Source organism: Lampetra planeri, chromosome 74 (assembly GCF_965212315.1).
Source record: "Lampetra planeri chromosome 74, kcLamPlan1.2.h2, whole genome shotgun sequence".
NCBI lineage: Eukaryota > Metazoa > Chordata > Hyperoartia > Petromyzontiformes > Petromyzontidae > Lampetra > Lampetra planeri.
The window spans coordinates 4102677-4127530 of NC_136179.1; the positions used below are offsets into that span (position 1 = coordinate 4102677).

At 43.4% G+C, this 24854-nt stretch overlaps 1 protein-coding gene across 1 annotated transcript in view; it reads left to right on the forward strand.

The window, feature by feature from the left end:
- The first annotated feature begins 985 nt into the window (after positions 1 to 985).
- The window catches only part of LOC144737838 (uncharacterized), a 122530-nt gene continuing 98661 nt past the window's right edge, over positions 986 to 24854 (forward strand). Inside the window, 3 exon segments of the mRNA XM_078620712.1 lie at positions 986 to 1220; positions 1442 to 1497; positions 15090 to 15761. Coding sequence (XP_078476838.1) covers positions 986 to 1220; positions 1442 to 1497; positions 15090 to 15761 — 963 coding nt within the window.

Genomic DNA, 24854 nt, shown 5'->3' on the forward strand with positions numbered 1-24854 from the left:
AGCCCCGATTGCACTAACCAACACACAGTTATGATTAATCAAAGTAAACATTAGTCGCTCATCCCAGCTCAAACATGATCATAGCAATTATTTCCAAATCGAGAACAGGGCACGTCCACAAACTCTCAAATTGTAAACTAACATTTGGAAACTCTAACATTATAAACTCTAACAATATAACCTTAAAACTATGAACTATACATTGTAACGCTTTAAAATAACACTACAAACTAGTGTTATAGTAAACTATAATGTTGTGAACTCTAACAATATAAGCTATGAGCTATACATTATAACACTATAAAATAACATCATAAACTAGTGTTACAGATTAGAACAAATTGAATTCTTAGCTTCACACCGTGGTCCTCTAAGAATCACACTATGCTCGTGAGAATGTAACATGTATGTATGTAATATGTATGCATGAGTTATGTCTGTATGTAGTATGTATGCATGTAAAATGTATGTATGTAATATGGACGTGCGAACCAATTGTGGAATATGTGAAACGGAAGGTGCAGGATCAGGATGGGATTAAAATTATTTGAATAACACGTTGGTGGTATTAGGATCAAACTTCTTGGTTCTTTCGGTAAAGTCACGTAGAATGGAAATAATAAAATAATCAAAACATAATACAATTATTCTCACGACGTTTCGGCCACAACGCAAACAGCCGTCAGTTCGCATATCCAACCCCCGGTTCGCAAGTCCAAATGGCATGCATACATATTACATACATACGAGCACAGTTCACATGCCCGTACACTACTATACATATGTAGAGAATTTCCCAGGACGCACTCGGAGACGAAGGAGAGGTTTAAGGGCTTTCGCCGAGGGTTTATTAAAGTTATTGACCTACACCAGGTGTAACAACTTCCCAGGGGTGAGGGATGCCGGGCTCGGTCCCACTGGTCCCCCCGACACAGTCGGCTGCCCCGTGCTGCCTCCTCTGCGCCGGCCACAGCCACCTCCAGCCATGGCGCTGCGCTCTGTCCTATCCCGACTCCCTTGCCCCTGGCTCCCCGTTCCACCTGACTCCGACTTCAGCACAGACCCCGATGACGACACGGGCTCTACTTTCTGCAAGCCGCTAATGAAAAGAACACGGGGCGGTGGAAACACGTGCTTCCATGGGCGGTCGGGGACAGGGCATGCTTGTTTGCCCACAGGTGCCACCGGGTATATCCCCAAGCTGCTCAGTCAATTGCAAGGTACGGTAGAAGTCATAGAGGTGAAATGGCTGCAGTGTGTAAATGTAGTTAGGGTTGCCGCCGTTGGTTCGTCCACCCATCGCGCCTCAAGACTTATGTCCGTCCCCACCCAGACAGCTCACCCCCATGTCCTGTACAGCCCAAGTCTGGTTTGCCCGACGTGGTGGGGCACTCGGCAACGGAAACCGTACGCCAAAGGAAATGTGTTGTGCCGCCCACAGTTTCCGAGCCCCTGAGGCCCGGGGTGCCTCAAGGATCCGCCACGTGCGAGGGACCGGTGCCTGGAGCCTGGTCAAATTCTTCAAAATAAGCCAGGGACCTGCCTAATCCTGCAAGGCTGTGGTGCGAACCCTTGACGCCCCGACATGCACAAGATTCTACCATGGGCGCGGGACGGGCGTCGAGAACCAGGTCAAAATGCGCAAGGTTGCGCTTGTAGGCTCCACGCCCAATATCAATCCGGCATATATTCGGTGCCATTGCAATGGAACATTCTACCAGCAGTGGGCAGCTTGATTCTAATACGACCATGGTGCGATTTTTATTATCTTGATTTGAAGCTTTCGTGACTGCAGGAATCCATACTCTTTGGTTCTTTCGCTGAAGTCACGTAGGTAGAAAAATAACAGATCACATTATTTATCTATATTATTTTGTCTACCTATATGACGTTACCGAAAGAACCAAAGAATATAGCTACAGTATAATGCAAATCAAGTCACTTCCAGGAATACCAAACCAAAGTATAATTCCCCATTGATCTCCTTATTAGTTCACCACGTTTGTTCACTGTGCGTCTGTTTAAGTCATAGCCAAACATCCAACGAACGCGTAATCAATGTATATCCTGAAATCAGTTATCTAAAGTCGCGTATTACCATCCAAAATAGCGATATAAAGGAAAAAAACAAGTAAAATATATCGAATAAAGTTGTAACAACAGACTCATTCCAACAGGAACACTTAACCACGACAAGATTGTCAGTAATTGAACGGTCTCACAAACACTGCTCCTCGCACCACTTCAGCAAGTAATCCGATATTAGAAACCACCAACTGCACGTAACGAAATATTCTAACAAACTGCAAAACTCGAGTATCAAAATCACTGATACATCAATTGTAACGTATTACTTGGTCTAAAACATACACAATTGCACACAATGTGGCTTAATAGGTCTCACCAAACCCAAAATAATTTCAATTATCCTTTGCTTTAGATTTGAATTTCGAGCCACTCCATTACATCCAGCCATCTCTCGAGATCCAACTTCATGGGCTCGAAGGTTGAATCTTCTTCAGGACTCATTTCAGCACCTTTTTTGTAACCGGGCCCTGCTCTCGCGGGACCCCACACGTCGTTGGAAATTATTGCGATGATCATGTCTGAGCTGAGAATTAAGTGGCTAAAGATGACTTTGTTTAACCATAACTGTGTTTGTAGGTTAGTGTTATCGGGGCTAAGTGGATACTACTCATGAATTAACTCGCACTCCTTTATGACCGACAATTGTACTCATTTTGGTTGATCGAGTAGAACAAGGCACGTGCCACGTATAGACGAATTCTTATCAACAATAGTGGCCTAAAATATAATGCTAAAATAAACGTTAACACTGGATGCAACGTGCACCTATTAATCCCTGCCTCGTATTTACGACTAACAATTGCACTTGCACATAACTTACATTCAATCAAAGCAAAATGCTCATACGACCACATTGTTATTCTAAGAATTGTAATGCGATGCTAACCCTTCACCCCCCACAGTTCGCATATCCGACCATCGGTGCGCATGTCCAAAGGCCATACATATTACATACGTCCATACGAGCACAGTTCGCTTGCACGTACACTATACATACATATGCGCATAGTGTGATTTTAATACGATCGCGTTGTAATTCTAATACTTGTGTAGAGGAGTAGAGGAGAGTGGTGGCGTCGCGTGCGCTGTCCGGTGCGATGACGTCACGGGACGTGGGGTCGCACGCGCTGGGCAGTGCACGTGACGTCACGCCTCCTAGGGTATTTAAGGGATACCCCGTGACGAAAGCGGGGCCACTATAGGAACGGGGATAGTAAACAGGGTGAAGAGGGAACCAGTGGGTAGAGAGAGGGATCGAACAGGGAGTCTGGGGAGAAGCCGGTGGTAGCCGTAGAGGTGCTTCTCTCTCCGCTCGGTGGAGTCGGCAGAGTCCCCGATCCGACACGAGAGAGAGACCGGAGCTAGCCGGCAGGGACCCGGACTCAGAGTAGGACCCCTAGCCCCTGGGAGTTGTGTACCCTGCTGTGTAGTATGGATAAGTGTTAATAAACCCTGGCGGAAGCACCTAACTTACCTCCGTCTCCGATTACGTCCGTCGGAACTACTCAATACTTGTAATGAGATTATAATAGCGTACCTCTGTTTTGGTATTATTAATGATTAAACTAGTTTATTGTATTTTAATGGTTCGTGTTATCGTTTATAGTGTTACAGTTCACATGTCATAGCGTACAGGATTCCCTGTATACTTAATGATTAGGGACCGTAACGTTGTGAATCGATTTATAATAGGGACCGTCCCCTCCTGAACCACACATGTTAATGGGGAGACAGCCAACATGATGCATGTTAAGGTCAGACTTGTGTGACGGAGATGCTCCTACCTGAAACTCGGCTCCAATTTTTTTTGCTATTAACAGTTTTTGAAAATAATGTTTTATTCATCTGCACAGTGGTGGTTTGTAATGTTATCGGATTACTTGCTGAATTAATATAGTCCGGAGTCATTACAATTGTAACGAATCATTATTTCACGGGCTAATATTGGGTTTTTGCGATTATTTTATATATTCATACTGAATATTGCTATTTGATGCCATTGAGATGGAACATTCATCCAGCAGTGGACAGCTTGATCATAATACCACCAAAGTGTTATTCAAATAATTTTAATCCCATCCTGATCCTGCACTTTCCGTTTCACATATCCCACCATTGGTTCGCATGTCCATATTACATACATACATGTTACATGCATACATACTACATAGAGACATATCACATGCATACATATTACATACATACATGTTACATACTGACGAGCATAGTGTGATTCCTAGAGGACCACGGTGTGAAGCTAAGAATTCGAATATCACACTTCAATGTAGGGTGTTCTAATCTGTAACACTAGTTAATGATGTTATTTTATAGCGTTATAATGTATCGCTCATAGCTTATATTGTTAGAGTTCACAACATTATAGTTGACTATAACACTAGCTCATAGTTTAAATGTTATATTGTTAGAGTTTATAATGTTAGGGTATTCAATGTGAGTTTACAATTTGAGAGTTTGTGGACGTGCCCTGTTCTCGTTGGACCCGACACGGATTTGGAAATAATTGCTATAATCATGTATGAGCTGGGATGAGCTACTAATGTTTACTTTGTTTAATCATAACTGTGTGTAGGTTAGTGCAATCGGGGCTTAGTGAATACTACTCATGAATGAACTCATACTTCTTTTGGATAGAAATTTGAAATAGTGTTGGTAGAACAAGTCGGCTGCTTTTTCTAGACGAATTGTTATCTTCAAGTGCGTCCGTAAATATACTTGCTAAAATACACAGCATAGGGAAGGCTGCCTTGTTGGGGAGATGCAGTTTGGGTAAGGCGCTGTGGCCGGGTGATGACACGGATTCTGAAACAATGGAGTTAAACACTCACTGCTTGGCCCCGTCGACAGCAGCAAAGGCTGTCATATACCGCCCCATTTACGAGTTGGCTCTTTGGGGCTGTATAATGTTTATAGTTGAAGGTGCTAGGTGTTGTCTTCTTCCAACAGCTACTAACGTGCGTGTGTTGTCTGTTTTTAGGATTTGTCCATTGATGTTTTTCTTTTTATTGCGGCGTTTTTTTGTTGAGTTCTGTCACTTGAGTGTTGCAGTTTGTTTAAGAATTCGTCACGTGAGCGTGGTGTTTTGCTTGTGGGAATTTCTCTTTGTCACAATTTGTGATTGTCATAATGATTGTAACGATTCATAATCTCATTAGTTTAAAATGGGTTTGTGCGTGCATTTATATAAGTATATTCCGTCTTTTGTTATTCGATGACATCTAGCAGTGAAAATCGTGATTGTAATATGACCATGTTGTAGTTGTGATAACCTACCTAAAGTTATGGTTAAACAAAGTAATCTTGAGTTACTTAATTCTCAGCTCAGACATGATCATCGCAATAATTTCTAAAGACGTGTGTGGTCCTGCGAGAGCAGGTCCTGACTCCAAACAGCTGGGCAGCATAATCGGAAGTAGCTGCGTCGCCCTCGAAATGTGAGGTTGCTGCTGTTGTTGTCGCTGCTGTTGTTGCTGCTGTTGTTGCTTCTGTTGCTGTGATATACGCATGGAGGTGGTGTTCTGTGATGGGATGACGCCTTTGATTAAAGCCTCTGATCAAACTCACCCGATTGACGCTCTTGATCGTCGCATTTGATCAACTCTGATATTGTATACTCTCACATGTTAAGCTCTATCATAGTGAAACATAATATTATAACCTATGAACTACAACCTATCCATTGTAATGCTGTAAAAGAATATTACCCATTGGGTTTCACTCCCTCGTCGAGAAGGGCGCTCTCTTCCTTTTCTGAAGTTACATGCTAATTTCTCTGCATTCACTTTAAATCGAGGACAAAGTTTTTCCATTAATTCAAAATAAGCGCACAATTACACACTGAGATGCACTTACATATTCATGCATGAAGCACAATGGGCACATTACTCTTCGGTATGTTAATAGACATGCGGATTGTACCTTCCAAAATTAACAATCGAATGCAAATATCCTGAAAGACAAAGGATTGGATCCTAGGTGGGGAGTTATAAGGCGCCTCAGAAGCAGAGCTCAATGCCATTTCGAGAGGGAACTTGATGAGGTTGGACGCTCGACTCGTCGCTCTGCTGATCGCCCTTCAACCGCGAGACAACGCAGCCTGGCGAGCACAATTGCTGTGTCGACAGTTAGGCGACTTTGCGTCGGGAGAGTTCGTGGCGACATCTTTAAACGGGTTCCAGACATCGATATACTGTGAATCTCCTAGTAAGTGTCTATTTTCGCGGATAAACTCTTAAACGTGTTCGTCGTCAAATTAGCGGTATTTTTTTGCGTCTCGGTTAGACGCGAGTGTCGTTCTTGTTTTAGCAGTTAACAAAATCCAAAACTCAACGCTAAACATCATTGCGGCCGATAGCGTACATTTGACTCGATAACACCGCTGCTGTTACTACGCTCACATGGAGCAGAGACGCTCTCCACAGCCCCACGCACACGGAGTCAAGAAGCCATTCAATTGCTCTGTGTGTGGGAAGTCCTTTTCACGGCCATCACATCTTCAGAGACACCAGAGAACACACACGGGCGAGAAGCCATTCCTGTGCCCTGTGTGTGGGAAGGCATTTGCACACTCGGTAACTCTTCAAGACCATCAGAGAACATAATAGATTCCACTCTAAACGGAGTTACGGTATGACAATGTCATTAGAAGCATTTTGATCGCTCATATGTATGTAAAGTATACATTCAATCGAATCGGGGGACGGATATGCGAACTGTGGGGGTTTGCAGGGTTAGAATCGAATTAAAATTATTCTAGTAACAATATGTTCGTATGCGCATTTTACTGTGCTTGAATATGTGTTATGTGCAAATGCGAATCGTTAGTCATAAATGCTAGGCAGGGTTTAAAATGTGCATGTTTAATCCAGTGTTAACGTTAATCCAGTGTTAGCATTGTATTTAAGGACAATATTGTTAATATCAATTCGTGTGGACATGGCACGTGCCTTGTTCGTCTCGATCAACCAAAATGAGTACAATGTCGGTCATAAAGGTGTGCGAGTTTATTCATAAGCAGTATTCGCTGATCCCCGATGACACAGACCTACACACAAACAAAGTACTCTTTATTAAATTAATTATCAGCTCAGACATCATCATCTCAATCATTTCCAAAGACGTGTGGGGTCCCGCAAGAGCAGGGCCTGGCAACAAATATCTGAGCAGCGGAAGCAGCAGAATCAGAAGTAGCTGCGTCGCCCTCGAAATGTGATGTTGCTGCTGCTGTATTTGCTTCTGCGTCGATCAAGATTGACGCTCTTGATCGTCGCATTTGATCAACTCTGACATTGTAAACTCTCACATGTTAAACTCTAACATAGTGAAATATAATATTATAACATATGAACTACAAACTATCCATTGTTACGCTTTAAAATACGATTAACTGTTATAGTGCAGAACCACATAATTGGAGGTATGGGATTATAATCGCATACTAATCATTAGAATCGCACTGAGCTAATTAGAATCACACTGTGGTTGTACGTATGGTAAGTTAATATGCCAACCGGGGGTAGGATATGCAGGATTAGAATCGAATTACAATAATTCGAATCCCACTCGTCGTATTAGAATCACACTTTCCACTGTTGGATGCATGTGTCGTATCAATGGAATCGAATAGCCATATAAGTATATACAGTATACACAAATAAAGAGTATAACAATCACACATTGTAACATAGATACAATAAACATTATATAAAAAACGTATTTACAAATATATATTCCACTTTTTTAAAACTCAGAATGTCGTCGTTTATGTGGGGACATGGAGCGCAGTGGATCGTATTGTCTAAGCTGCTTTTCGGAATCCGTGTGATAACCCAGTCACATCGCCTAACTCCAGTGACAGCACCTTACCCAAACTACATCTCCCAAACAAGGCAGCCTTACCGATGCTGTGTATTATGTTTACGGGATAACAGAGGTGTGTATTTTCCCATACGCCTTGCCCAAAAAGACTGATTGTCCGCTTAACAGCCTAGCCTGTAAACCACCATTGGTGACAGTGTTGTTTCAGAGCAGCTATTAAAGTCGCTTTGGCGACTTTAATAGCTGCTGGTGGCTGGCCAAACCATTCCTCGCTGTTTGTCTCCGGAGTGATGACGGATACAAACCAGACCAAGCGGAGACCATGTACCAGATCGGATTTTGGTTACTGATGTTAGAGTGATTGTATTGCAAGTGTGGTCACTACGCGTCTGTACGTGCTCACTCCCGAAGCTCGGTGGTTTTTGGCAACGCCACGGGGCTGCATTCACTTTAAATCGAGGACAATGGAGGGTATGGGGAACGTGTTTATCCATTTATTCAAAATTTGTTATTGATAAGAATTCGTCTGGACATGGCACGTGCCTTGTTCTACTCGATCAACCAAAATTAGTATAATGTCGGTCATACAGGAGTGTGATTTCATTCATGAGTAGTATTCACACAGCCCCGATGACACTAACCTACCTAAAGTTATGGTTAAACAAAGTAATCTTGAGTGACTTAATTCTCAGCTCAGGCATGATCATCGCAATCATTTCCAAAGACGTGTGGGGTCCTGCGAGAGCAGATCCCCACTCGGAATCGGAAGTAGTTGCGTCGCCCTCGAAATGTGATGTTGCTGCTGTTGTTGTCGCTGCTGTTGTTGCTGCTGTACTTGCTTCTGTTGCTGTAATAAACGCAGGGAGGTGGTGTTCCGTGATGGGATGACGCCTTTGATTAAAGCCTCTGATCAAACTCACCCGATTGATGTCCGTGATCGCCGCATTTGATCAACTCTGATATTGTATACTCTCACATGTTAAGCTCTATCATAGTGAAACATAATATTATAACCTATGAACTACAACCTATCCATTGTAACGCTGTAAAAGAATATTACCTATTGGGTTTCACTCCCTCGTCGAGAAGGCCGCTCTCTTCCTTTTCTAAAGTTACATGTTAATTTCTCTGCATTCACTTTAAATCGAGGACAAAGTTTTTCCATTTATTCAAAATAAGCGCACAATTACACACTGAGATGCACTTACATATTCATGCATGAAGCACAATGGGCACATTACTCTTCGGTATGTTAATAGACATGCGGATTGTGATTTCCAAAATTAACAATCGAATGCAAATATCCTGAAAGACAAAGGATTGGATCCTAGGGGGGAGTTATAAGGCGGCTCAGAAGCAGAACTCAATGCCATTTCGAGAGGGAACTTGATGAGGTTGGACGCTCGACTCGTCGCTCTGCTGATCGCCCTTTAACCGCGAGACAACGCAGCCTGGCGAGCACAATTGCTGTGTCGACAGTTAGGCGACTTTGCGTCGGGAGAGTTCGTGGCGACATCTTCAGACGGGTTCCAGACATCGATATACCGTGAATCTCCAAGTAAGTGTCTTTTTTCGCGGATAAAATCTTAAACGTGTTCGTCGTCAAAATTACGGGATTTTTTGCGTCTCGGTTAGACGCGAGTGTCGTTCTTGTTTTAGCTGTTAACAAAAAACGCTTAACATCCTTGCGAACGATAGCGTAATTTTGACTCGATAACACCGCTGCTGTTACTACGCTCACATGGAGCAGAGCCGCTCTCCACAGCCCCACGCACACGGAGACAAGAAGCAATTCAATTGCTCTGTGTGTGAGAAGTCATTTTCACGGCCATCACATCTTCAGAGACACCAGAGAACACACGCGGGCGAGAAGCCGTTCCTGTGCTCTGTGTGTGGGGAGGCATTTGCACGGGAATCAACTCGTCAAACTCACCAGAGAACACACACGGGCGAGAAGCCATTCCTGTGCTCTGTGTGTGGGGAGGCATTTGCACAGTCATCACATCTTCAGAGTCATCAGAGAACACACACGGGCGAGAAGCCATTCCTGTGCCCTGTGTGTGGGAAGACATTTGCAAAGTCATCACATCTTCAGAGTCATCAGAGAACACACACGGGCGAGAAGCCATTCCTGTGCCCTGTGTGTGGGAAGACATTTGCAGACTCATCAACTCTTCATAGTCATCAGAGAACACACACGGGCGAGAAGCCATTCCTGTGCCCTGTGTGTGGGAAGACATTTTCAAAGTCATCAAATCTTCATAGTCATCAGAGAATACACACGGGCGAGAAGCCATTCCTGTGCCCTGTGTGTGGGAAGACATTTGCAGACTCATCAACCAGGAACAGGCATCAGAAGGTCCACAATGATAGGAAACTGAAATCAAAAGCTGAAGTTCGAGGTGCTGGAATGAATCCTGAAGAAGTTTCCACCTTCGATCCCATGCAGTTGGATCCCGAGAGATGGCTGGATGTAATGGAGTGGCTCGAGGATCAAACCGAGAGTCAGGGATGAACAAATATTACGTCAGGTGGTTATACCTTTTAAGCCGTATCGAGTACTTTTGTGTGTAATTTTTACCATTTTAGTTTTACAGTTTTTGTGAGTTTAATGACAGTGGTGGTTTGTAATGTTATCGGATTACTTGCCGAAGTGGTGTGATGAGCACTGGTTGTGAGAGGGTTCAATTGTAGTCGTTAAGTGTTCCTGTTGAGCTACAGTTGGAATGCGTCTGTAGTTAGATCTTTACTCAACATTTTAAACGTTTTTTCAAGTACATTGCTTTTTTATTGGTATTAATCGACTTTAGATGTCAGGATGTACATTGATGACGCGTTCTTTGGATATATGGCCTTGACTTCAACATAGACGCACAGTGAACAAATGTGGTGAACTAATAAGGAAATCATGGGGAATGATACTTTAACGCTTTGGTATTCCTGGAACGGAAATGGTTTGCATTGTTCTGGACATAATAAATATTCCCTTCGAGTTTTGACGTAAAAATGATGAATTAAAAACGTATTTTTACAAATGTTTGTCCGGTCTTTATTTTATAATGTTACTAGCAAAAACATGTGAAGATAATGTCAGGTGGAGGATCTCCGTCACACAAGTGTGCCCTTAACCGGCAGCATCTTGGCTGTCTACCTGATTAACACGTGTTCCTTGAGGGGAAACGTCCCCGTAGTTAATCTTTCATCAACGTACCAGTCCCTAATTCCGAAGTATGTCGGGGATAAACTGTACTCTATAACATGTAAACTGTAATACTATGCACGAAAACACTAAACATTAAACTATTATAAACTAGTGTTATAATTCATAACCATATAAACGGATTTAAGGTATTATAATATCATTAGAAGCATTAGAATCATAGTGTGGTCGTATAAGAATATCTAATATGTATGTATAGTGTACGTGCAAGGATCGGATAAAAATTATCACAATTACAACATGGTCATATTACAATCACGATTTTCACTGCTAGATGTCATCGAATAACAAACGACGGAATATATTTATATAAATACACGCACAAACTCATTATAAACTCATGAGATTATGAATCGTTACAATTATTATAACAATCACAAATTGTGACAAAGCGAAATTCCCACAAGCAAAACACCACGCTCACGTGACGAATTCTTAAACAAACTGCAACACTCAAGTGACAGAACTCAACAAAAAAACGCCGCAATAAAAAGAACAACATCAATGGGCAAGTCTTAAAAACACACAACACACGCACGTTAGTATCTGTTAGAAGAAGACAACACCTAGCACCTTCAACTATACACATCATACAGCCAACTCGTAAATGGGGCGGTATATGACAGCCTTCACTGCTGTCGACGGGGCCAAGCAGAGAGTGTTTAACTCCATTGTTTCAGAATCCGTGTCATCACCCGGTCACAGCGCTTTACCCAAACTACATCTCCCCAACAGGGCAGCCTTCCATATGCTGTGTATTTTAGCAGTTATTTACGAATGCACTTGAAGATGACAATTCGTCTAGAAAAGGCAGGCGACTTGTTCTACCAACACGATTTCAAATTTCTATCCGAAAGAAGTATGAGTTCATTCATGAGTAGTATTCACTAAGCCCCGATGGCACTAACCTACACACAGTTATGATTAAACAAAGTAAACATTAGTCGCTCATCCCAGCTCAGACATGATCATAGCAATTATTTACAAATCCGTGTCGGGTCCCACGAGAACAGGGCACGTCCACAAACTATCAAATTGTAAACTCACATTGCATACTCTAACATTAAAAACTCTAACAATATAACCTTTAACCTATGAGCTATACATTGTAACGCTTTAAAATAACACTACAAACTAGTGTTATAGTAAACTATAATGTTGTGAACTCTAACAATATAAGCTATGTGCGATACATTAAAACGTTATAAAATAACATCATAAACTAGTGTTACAGATTAGAACACCGTACATTGAAGTGTGATATTCGAATCTCATTCGAATTCTCAGCTTCACAACGTGTTCCTCTAAGAATCACACTATGCTCGTGAGTATGTAACATGTCTGTATGTAACATGTATGCATGTGACATTTATGTAATATGGACGTGCGATCCAATTGTGGGATATGTGAAACGGAAGGTGCAGGATCAGGATGGGATTAAAATTATTTGAATAACACTTTGGTGGTATTAGGATCAAGCTGTCCACTATTGGATAAATGTTCCATCTCAATGGCATCAAATAGCAATATTCAGTATGGATATGTAAAATAATCGCACAAACCCAATATTAGCCCGTGCGCTCCGGTGGAGAAAGGTCCCCATTATGAATCGTTTCGCAACATTCAGGTCCAGAATACCGAAGTATACCGGGAATCACCTGTACTTTAAAAACATGTAAATTGATAAAACTATAGACAATAATTTTAAATTTGAAGCTTTCGGGACTGCAAGGATTCATATTCTTAGGTTTTTCTGTAAAGTCACGTAGGTAAAACATCAAAATTAATAAATATAATATAATAAAATAAAATAAAAGTCACGACGTTTCGGAGGCAACACAAGTCTCCGTCATCAGGTGGGACCGTCACAGCCAGATTAGCTGCATCAAGTGAGGCAATGATTCAAGATGCAATCCCTTAAAAGCAAGTTGAGGGGGGAGGAGAGGGGGGCTCATCAGAATGTGGTAGCCAATGAATGGAACGTATCGGGAGGGAGGGGGGCGGGGCTCAAAGACAGCACGGGGCGCCAGGCACAACGCATCGGGAGGGGGAGGGGCCAAAAGGATGTGCTCGACGTTCCATTCATTGGCTACCACATTCTGATGAGCCCCCGTCTCCTCCCCCCTCAACTTGCTTTTAAGGGATTGCATCTTGAATCATTGCCTCACTTGATGCAGCTAATCTGGCTGTGACGGTCCCACCTGATGACGGAGACTTGTGTTGCCTCCGAAACGTCGTGACTTTTATTTTATTTTATTATTTTTATTAATTTTGATGTTTTACCTACGTGACTTTACCGAAACAACCTAAGAATATAGACAATAACACTAAACATTAAACGACAACACAAATTATCAACTGGTTTTATAATTTATAGCACCATAAACGGAGGTACGGTATTAAAATCTCATTAGAAGTATTAAATCGCAATCTACACATATGTATGTAAATTATCTGTTCAATCGAACCGGAGGTCGGATATGTGAACTGTGGAGATACAGGGCAAGAATCGCATTCAAATTTTAGAATAACAATATGGTCGTATTAGCATTTTAATGGGCTTGAATGTATGTTATGTGCAAATGCAATCGTTAGTCGTAAATGCGAGGGAGGGGTTAAGAGGTGCACGTTTAATCAAGTGTTAAGGACACTGTTGTTGATAAGAATTCGTCTGGACATGGCACGTGCCTTGTTCTACTCGATCAACCAAAATTAGTATAATGTCGGGAGTATGATTTCATTCAAGAGTAGTATTCACAGAGACCCGAGGACACTAACCTACCTAAAGTTATGGTTAAAAAAAGTAATCTTGAGTGACTTAATTCTCAGCTCAGACATGATCATCGCAATCATTTCCAAAGACGTGTGGGGTCCTGCGAGAGCAGGTCCCGACTACAAACAGCTGGGCAGCAGAATCGTAAGTAGCTGCGTCGCCCTCGAAATGTCATGTTGCTGCTGTTGTTGTCGCTGCTGTTGTTGCTGCTGTAGTTGCTTCTGTTGCTGTGATATACGCAGGGAGGTAGTGTGCCGTGAAGGGATGACGCCTTTGATTAAAGCCTCTGATCAAACTCACCCGATTGATGCCCTTGATCGTCGCATTTGATCAACTCATAGTGAAACATAATATTATAACCTATGAACTACAACCTATCCATTGTAACGCTGTAAAAGAATATTACTCATTGGGTTTCACTCCCTCGTCGAGAAGGCCGCTCTCTTCCTTTTCTAAAGTTATGTGCTAATTTCTCTGCATTCACTTTAAATCGAGAACAATGTTTTTTCATTTATTCAAAATAAGCGCACAATTACACACTGAGATGCACTTACATATTCATGCATGAAGCACAATGGGCACATTACCCTTCGGTATGTTAATAGACATGCGGTTTGTGCCTTCCAAAATTAACAATCGAATGCAAATATCCTGAAGACAAAGGATTGGATCCTAGGGGGGGAGTTATAAGGCGGCTCAGAAGCAGAGCTCAATGCCATTTCGAGAGGGAACTTGATGAGGTTGGACGCTCGACTCGTCGCTCTGCTGATCGCCCTTCAACCGCGAGACAACGCAGCCTGGCGAGCACAATTGCTGTGTCGACAGTCAGGCGACTTTGCGTCGGGAGAGTTCGTGGCGACATCTTCAGACGGCTTCCAGACATCGATATACCCTGAATCTCCAAGTAAGTGTCTATTTTCGCGGATGAACTCTTAAACGTGTTCGTCGTCAAATTTACGGGATTTTTTTGCGTCTCGGTTAGACGCGAGTGTCGTTCTTGTTTTAGCAGTTAACAAAATCCAAAACTCAACGCTAAACATCCTTGCGGCCGATAGCGTACTTTTGACTCGATAACACCGCTGCTGTTACTACGCTCACATGGAGCAGAGACGCTCTCCACAGCCCCACGCACACGGAGACAAGAAGCCATTGAATTGCTCTGTGTGTGGAAAGACATTTTTACGGCCATCACATCTTCAGAGACACCAGAGAACACACACGGGCGAAAAGCCGTTCCTGTGCTCTGTGTGTGGGGAGGCATTTGCACGGGAATCAACTCGTCAAACTCACCAGAGAACACACACGGGCGAGAAGCCATTCCTTTGCTCTGTGTGTGGGAAGACATTTGCACAGTCGTCAACTCTTCAAACTCATCAGAGAACACACACGGGCGAGAAGCCATTCCTGTGCCCTGTGTGTGGGAAGACATTTACAAACTCATCACATCTTCAGCGTCACCAGAGAACACACACGGGCGAGAAGCCATTCCTGTGCCCTGTGTGTGGGAAGGCATTTGTACGGTCATCAACTCTTCAAACTCATCAGAGAACACACACGGGCGAGAAGCCATTCCTGTGCCCTGTGTGTGGGAAGACATTTACAAACTCATCACATCTTCAGCGTCACCAGAAAACACACACGGGCGAGAAGCCATTCCTGTGCCCTGTGTGTGGGAAGACATTTACAAACTCATCACATCTTCAGAGTCACCAGAGAACACACACGGGCGAGAAGCCATTCCTGTGCCCTGTGTGTGGGAAGGCATTTGTACGGTCATCAACTCTTCAAACTCATCAGAGAACACACACTGGTGAGAAGCCATTCTTGTGCCCTGTGTGTGGGAAGGCATTTGCACGGTCATCAACCATGAACAGGCATCAGAAGGTCCACAATGATAGGAAACTGAAATCAAAAGCTGAAATTCAAGGTGCTGCAATGAGTCCTGAAGAAGTTTCCACCTTCGATCCCATGCAGTTGGATCCCGAGAGATGGCTGGATGTAATGGAGTGGCTCGAGGATCAAACCGAGAGCTCGGGGTGACTGAAATATAATGTTGCATGCGGTTATACCTATTAAGCTGTCTTGAGTACGTTTGTGTTTAATTTTGACCATTTTAGTTTTACAGTTTTTTTGAGAGTTTAATGACGTGCACAGTGGTGGTTTGTAATGTTATCGGATTACTTGCCGAAGTGGTGTGATGAGGACTGGTTGTGAGACTGTTCAATTGTAGTCGTTATGTGTTCCTGTTGAGCTAAAGTTGGAATGCGTCTGTAGGTACATCTTTACTCTACATTTTAAACGATTTTTGTCAAGTATATAGCTTTTTTTGGTTGGTATTCATCGACTTTCATAACCGATTTCAGGATGTACTTTGATGACGCGTTCGTTGGATATATGGCCTTGACTTCAACATAGATGCACAGTGAACAAATGTGGTGAACTATTAAGGAAATCATGGGGAATTATACTTTAACGCTTTGGTATTCCTGGAACGGAAATGGTTTGCATTGTACTGGAAATGTGTGAACATAGGACATAATAAATATTCCCTTCGAGTTTTGACGTAAAAATGATTGCAGATGAATAAAAACGTATTTTTAACAAATGTTTGTCCGTTCTTTATTTTATAATGTTCCTAGCAAAAACATGTTAAGCGAGTTTCAGTTGGAGGATCTCCGTCACACAAGTGTGCCCTTAACCGGCAGCATCTTGGCTGTCTACCCGATTGACACGTGTTTCTTGAGGGGAAAGGTCCCCGTAGTTAATCGTTTCTCAACGTACCAGTCCTTAATCCCGAAGTGTGCCGGGGATAAACTGTACTCTATAACATGTAAACTGTAACACTATAAACGATAATACTAAACATAAAACGACTATAAACTAGTGTTTTAATTTAGAACGATATAAACGGAGGTAAGGTATTATAATCTCATTAGAAGCATTAGAATCACAGTGTGGTCTTATTAGAATAGCACTTTGCTCATATGTATGTATGGTCTACGTGCAAGGATCGGATAAAAAAAAAATTACAACACGGTCGTATTACAATCACGATTTTCACTGCTAGATGAAGGTCTCATCTCAATGTCATCGAATAGCAAAAGACGGAATATTATTATATTAATACTTCGAAAAACACCACTGTCACATGACAAATTCTCAAACTGCAACATTCAAGTGACAGAACAAAAAAAAGCCTAAAAAAAAGAACAACAATGAACAAATCCAAAAAAACAGTCATAACACGCATGTTAGTAGCTGTTAGAAGAAGACAACACCTAGCACCTTCAACTATACACATCGTACAGCCCCAAAGAGCCAACTCGTAAATGTAGCGGTATATGACAGCCTTCGAACTTTCGCTCGTGATTTGCCTCTTAATTATTGGTCTCAGTTTTCGAGAACCAACAAAATAGATGTGATGTCCTCAATTAGTCCAAACTGCACAATTCACGGTTGCAGACTGCTTTGAACAGCCAAATGTTATCACAGTAAGATAGTTAAGTACATTTATGATAAGAATTCGTCGACATGGCCTGTGTCTTGTTCTCCTTAATCAACCAAAATTATGACAAATTATGTAATAAATGAGTGTGAGCTAATTCTTCGGTAGTATTCGCTAAACACCGATGGCACTAACCTACACTAAGTTATGTTTAAACAAAGTAAACTTTAGTCGCTCAAATCTCAACTCAGATAGGATCATCTCAATTGTTTCCATAGACGTGTGGGGTACCACGAGAGCAGAGTCGGCCACAAACAGCCGGGCAGCAGTTGGAGCAGAAGCAGAAGTCGCTGCTTTGCCATCGAACGGTTTCGTAGCTGCTGTAGTTGCTTCTGTTACTGTTATATACGCAGCATGGTGGTGTCCCGTGATGGGATAACGCCTTTGATGAAAAACTCTGATGCAACCTACCATATCGAAGCCATCGATCGACGCCTTTTGATATACTGTTACATTGTAAACTCTCACACTGTGAACTTTAACATTATGAATTCCAACATTATAACTTAAACATTAACATATACATTTGAAGAATATACAAAATACTGTAAACTAGTGTTATAGTAAACTCTAACAATATAACATATGAGCTATACATTATAACGCTATACAATAACATTATTAACTAGTGTTATAGATTAGAACAACCTACATTGAAGTGTGATATTCGAATCGCATTCGAATTATTCGAATCACTCCGTGGTCCTCTTCGAATCACACTACGGTCGTAAGTATGTAACATGTATGTATGTAACATGTCTGTTTGTAGTAAGTATATGTGCATGTATCATGTATGTATGTGACATGTATGCATGTAACCTGTATATATGTAACATGTATGTATGTAGTATGTATGTATGCAACATGTATGTATGTAATATGGACGTGCGAACCAATCGTTACCATTGTAATGACTCGTTTGATAAAAGTATTTGATCAAAGTTTCTTATCCCATCAGGGAACACCACTGGAACTGAAGCATACTAAGCAGCAACAGCAGCAACAACAACAGCAGCAACTGCAGCAGCAGCAACGGCAACAACTGCAGCAACAGCAACAACAGCAGCAACTGCAGCAGTAACTGCAGCAGCAACTGCAGCAGCAACTGCAACAGCAACAGCAGCAGCAACTGCAGCAGCAACTGCAGCAGCAACAGTAGCAGCAACAGCAGCAACAACAGCAGCAACAGCAGCAACAACAGCAGCAACAGCAGCAACAACTGCAGCAGCAACAACTGCAGCAGCAGCAACAACAGCAACAACAGCAGCAGCAGCATCACCTTCAGAGATGCTGCGTCCCGCGGCACCATCCAGGCGAAGAAAGAAAGAGCAAAGCTCGAATCGACGGCCGCCACCAGAACATCGGCAGCAGTAGATAGCGTGATTCTAATAGGACCACGTTGTTATTATACTAATTGATGACATTCTAAACCGAGAGCCTCCCAGTTTGCAATTACGACTCCCAATGCACATCTACATATAACACTAGCAGTCGCCGCCCGCTTCGCGGGCGGTGTGTATATGCTTGGTTGGTGGGTAGTTGAAAGGGGCTGGACACAATAGACATGTTTTGGTGATTGTTTTATGTTTATTTTTGTGAGGTTATATGCATTTTTATGAGACGCTCAATCGACAATATTAAAGAATGCAACTTATTCAAATATAGAATGCAACTTATTGAAATATCTGGCGATACACGATATTCTTCGTGTACACTCCGTCTTCCTCCTCGTCGTCAGGTCCCTCAATAAGCGCCTTGATGTTGGATCTTGCCGTGGCTCGCGATAGTGCCACGTACAGTTGGCCGAGCGAGAAGCATGGCGTTGGTAGATATAATCCCAGGTTGTGAACAGTTTGCCCTTGCGCCTTGTTGATGGTCATCGCGAAGGCTGGGACAATGGGGAACTGTTTGCGCAGAAGTCGAAATGGGAAGTCCTTCGTGTCCAATTCGCGGCGGATATGGTTGTTCTCAAGCAGCGAGTCCAAGACCAAGTGTGGGTACTCGGAAAGCTGCGGGAGGTCGTCAAAGTCCGACAGAGCCATCCCACCTGCCGTGAGGAACTCGTGGAGGCTGTGAAGGGTCTTGAACTTTACCATTTCTTTTATTTTCTTTGATGCTGCTAATCCAGCATAATGCACGGGTATAAGTAGTACTAATCACATACCTGCATTTCCCATATCCCATCCCTTTGATGCTGCTAATCCTGCATAATGCACGGGCATAAGTAGTAGTAATCACATACCTGCATTTCCCATAAATATGCTAAATTCCTCTTGATATGCAAATTATTTTGTCAAGGCGCCCTTTCCCCCCAATCACGTGTGCTGTTTCATTCAGACGCTGTCGCCTCGACAGACCTGGTTTTCACCTGAGGACGGCTGCTTGCGTTGTGGCAAAACGTCGTGAGAATTATTTTATTATGTTTTATTTTTATTATTTTATTACTTCCCTTCTACGTGACTTTACTCGTAATCGCGAGCCAAATCGTCGTAGAATTTATCCCAGAGAGCCTTCGTATCTGCTGGCATGGAATACAGCAGAATGGTAGCGAAGAGTTGACGAAGCTGGTACGGCATCTGAAAGAGCGAGGCTTCTTCCAGACACGCAACCCATTCGCAATCGCTCTCAAGGTAGCCTGCTCGCATGGCTGCTTCCAGCGGTTTGTTTTGTTTTATTTTATTCGTAACGCACCATCCATATGCGCTCCACCATCCACCATGCCCTTGCATTGCAAAGACACAGCTCCGGTGTGCGTCAGAGTGTGCGCCATCCACAGTGACATTGGTCAGCAATTGCACCGTTCTGATCGCACACAGGTTGGCCCCTGCATCCTCCGTCTGTATGTACACACACAGACAGATGCGCTATGGGGCCACCTATTTTTTTCTTATATTAAAATGTATTTTGTTGGTGTTTTTACGTTTACGTATTCCCATTGTGGGTGTTTTACGCATGCATCAGATTTTTGGGTTCCTCACATATGATATCAGAGGTGTGGGTCACTCCATTTCTCAATCGAACAATAAAGGGGATCGTTTCAGTTATGACAGCTTGCAGATAGAAACATTGCATGATCGTATACTAATAATGACAGAATTTGTACCCCAGTGAAGGGCATCCCCCACCCGGCGCTTCTTACCGATACTGTGAGACTTACAAATCCAGACCTCTCCTCCTCCTGAACCGTTCACAATACCCTGTGGTAGTACCATAATCATCTCAATAAAGCGATCACTTTCCAATGGCCATTTTGATCCCGGGAGTTACCCGGGTGGTGTCACGCTGTACTCATTATTTTAGCATGTCGCAAATTCCGATATGGCTTGTGCAACGGCCAGAGAGTGACAGCTGCGGGGGCCGGGCTGCAACCTTTGTAGACAGTTTATTACATTTCAAAGTGCATGGGATTGGCACTCCAAAACATGAAAAATGTACAGTAACGCCAACTGCATCCGTGCCAAACATGATACGCGGACACATGCTGCATATTATGCAACACATGCCCTTACCAGCAGCAGCATGCACAACATCTCAATTACACAACCGAAGTAGACAGCAAGCCGTCCATGGAGACGTGATCAACGTCAATACATAATAATGGTAATAAGCCGGATAAACCGAAAAGTACCCATTGTACCCATCAAACAGTCAGCTGGGTTGCCCCAACCCAGCTGACTGTTTGATGGGGACCCATGGGCGAAACTGTAGGGGGCGCTACGCAACTGGCCGTGGTCCCGGCAGGTGAAGCTGCCAGCTCAGTCCGCTAAGACTTACTGTATAGCGACCCCTGCCTACTCGTAAGGTAAAGTTGTTTGGGGACTCCACTAATCGCAGCACGCAGCACCCATTTTTTACATAAATAAACGTAATATTAGCGTAACTACCATTCGCACACTTGCATACACACCACACTCACACAGCGCAGGATGTGCGCCCACAGTGCACTGCACCACTGCGGCGCAGACCTTGGCAGACCTATGCTCTCACACAGCGGTTACCTTCTGTGTGCTTCTGCTTGTTTGGAAATGGACGACTGACTGACTAACGCGTGCTGCCGCCACAAAGCAGGCAGGCCACTTTGAGGCAATTAAATGTAAGGGATAATTAATTAGTCCAATGAGATTGAAGGCAACACCGACAGAATTTCTCGAGCGCTGGTTTGATATGTAGGGCCGTGAACTGTGCTGGGCCACTTTGCACACACTTGTTTCGGCCCAATGAAAGATTAAGCACAGTGGTTTCAAGGGAATGGGCGCAATATTGATGGAGCTGCGTACGAAAGAGTGGTCAGTTTTGTCCACTGGGCCGTCGAACCGAACCCCACCAATAATGAACAGATTTTATTGAAAGTTCTGGAATTGAAAATGTATGTGGCTATCTGATTTAGTGGAGGGTTCTTGGTTGCAGCCGCGGACGTTCTTCGTTGGGGAGATATCGCCACCAGAACGCAGTGTTCGGCGGGTGCAACAGCAACACTGTACCTACAGTAGATTTTGCGTTGCGACCATCACTGTGAATATGGTGTTGCGTGAAAGTAGGTGCAATTGTTGACCGAAGAGACGCTGTTGTGCGGCAGGTTTATTTATTCATATTTGTCGAATGAAAGTCAGCTGTGGCTTTTTGACGGCTGTTTTATTAATTTTTATCGACGAATCAGAGCGAGCTGTTTGGGCGGCTCCGTAAATAAATTAACGTCCAGATACGCACGCAGACGACCAAACCAGCGTAGTTGTTTAAGATGTTTGTAGCTGTGTGTGTTTGTTAATTTATGATGGGTGGTGATGATGATGTTTCTTGATAATGGATGGTCGTGATGATGATGATGGGTGGTGATTATGAAGGGTTGTAATGATGATGGGTGGTGATGATGTGTAGTGATTATGATGGGTGGTAATGATTGGTGAGGTTATGATGATGGGTGGTGATGGTTATGGTTGGTGATGATGATGGGTTGTTGTGATTATGGGTGTTGATGATGGATGATTGGTGGTGGTTATGATGAATGTTGGTTGTGATAGTTGGGTGGTGGTGGTGACGATGGTTGGTGATGGTGAGTTGATAGTGATAATGATGATTGGTGATGATAATGGGTGTTGATGCTGATGATTATGGGTGGTGATGAGTAAATGAGCCACCACCCAATACATAACAGCAACAGAAGTAACTACAGCAGCAACAATAACAGCAGCAACAACACATTTTGAGGGCGACGCAACTACTTCTGATTCTGCTGTTTCTGCTGCTCGACTATTTGTAGCCAGGCCCTGCTCTCACGGGACCAACCCACACGTCTTCGGAAATGATTGCGATGATCATGTCTGAGCTGAAAATTTAGCGACTAAACGTTACTTTGTTTAACCATAACTGTGTGTAGGTTAGTATCTGGGGGCTCAGCGAATACTACTCATGAAATAACTCGCACTCCTTTATGACCGACATTGTACTAATTTTGGTTGATCGAGACGAACAAGGCACTTGCCATGTCCAGAATAATTTTTATTACCAATATTGTCCTTAAATATGATGCTAAAATAAACATTAACACTGGATTAAACATGCACCTCTTAACCTCTGCCTCGCATTTACGACTAACAATTTGCATTTACACGTAACATACAGTCAAGCACAGTAAAATGCTAATACGACAATATTGTTATTCTAGGAATTTGAATTCGATTCTGACCCTGCACCCCCCACAGTTCGCATATCCAACACCTGGTTCGATGGAACGTTCGCTTTACATACATATGAGCAGAGTGCGATTATAATACTTATAATGAGATTTGAATACCGTACCTTCGTTTATGTTTTAATTAATTAGGAAACCAGTTTATAGTCGTTTAATGTTGAGTGTTATCGTTTATAGTGATACAGCTGAAGTCATAGAGATGAAACGGCCTAAGTGTGTACGAATGTAGATAGGGCGTCGCCGCTGGTTCGTCCCCCCATCCCGCCTCAAGACTTATGTCCGTCCCCACCCAGACAGCTCATCCCCATGTCCTGTACAGCCCAAGTCTGGTGTGTCCGACGTAGTGGGGTGCTTGGCAACGGAAACCGTACGCCAAAGGAAATGTGTTGTGCCGCTCACAGTTTCCGAGCCCCTGAGGCCCGGGGTGCTTCAAGGATCCCCCACGTGTGAGGAATCGGTGCCTGGAGCCCGGTCATGTTTCTCAAAAGAAGCCAGGGACCTGCCTAATCCTTCAAGGCTGTGGTGCGATCCCTTGACGCCCCGAAAGGCACAAGATTCCACCATGGGCGAGGGACCGGCGTAGAGAACCAGGTCAAAATGCGCAAGGTTGCGCTCGTAGAATCCAAGCCCAACACACGGACAGTTGAAGGGTCCAGTTGAACAACGTGGAAGCGTGTTAGGATTGTTGTTGTGGTTATTGTGTTGTTTTCTTGTTGTTGACAGGTGAGTGTGGTCACACCGCTTACACCTACAGTTGAGTATTAAATTTTGATGCAGCTGCTGCCCTGACGCACGTGGTGTCTAAAAACTGTTGTTGATGTAAAGACAGTGCATCTACTAAGGGACAAGCGGTGACAATAGGATAGAGAGAGTTCAAGAAGGGAAGGCGGGACAACAATACAAACTAGTGCTATTGTAAACTATGAGCGATACATTATAACGCTATAAAATAACATCATTAACTAGTGTTACAGATCAGAACACCTTACATTGAAGTGTGATATAATGACGACTACGAGACAGCAACCAGCCAACACCTCGTTCCTCCCCCTCTCATTCTCGGCGTGAACCTCCGCCCACACATGGTCTCGCCTTCCCTTCTCGAACTCTCTCTATCTTGTTGTCACCACTTGTCCCTTAGTTGACGTACTGTCTTTACATCACCCACCTCTATGACCTCTACCTGACCCCGCCATGGGCGGAGCAACTTAGGGGATTTTCCCGGTGGCACCTGTGGGCAATACAACCATGCCCTGTCCCCCACTGCCCATGGAAGCACGTGTTCCCGCCGCCCCGTGATCTTTTCATGAGCGGATTGCGCTCTGGTGGGGAAAGGTCCGCATTATGATTCGTTTCGCAAAGTTCAGGTCCAGAATACCGAAGAATACCGGGAATCACCTGTACTTAAAAAACAAGTAAATTGATAACAATATAAACAATAACACTAAACATTAAACGACAAAAGAAATATCAACTGGTTGTATAGTTTATAGCACCATAAACGGAGGTACGGTATTTAAATCTCATTAGAAGTATTAAAATCTCACTCTACACATATGTATGTAAATTATAACGTATCGGGAGGGAGGGGGGCGGGGCTCAAAGACAGCACGGGGCGCCAGGCACAACGCATCGGGAGGGGGAGGGGCCAAAAGGATGTGCTCGACGTTCCATTCATTGGCTACCACATTCTGATGAGCCCCCGTCTCCTCCCCCCTCAACTTGCTTTTAAGGGATTGCATCT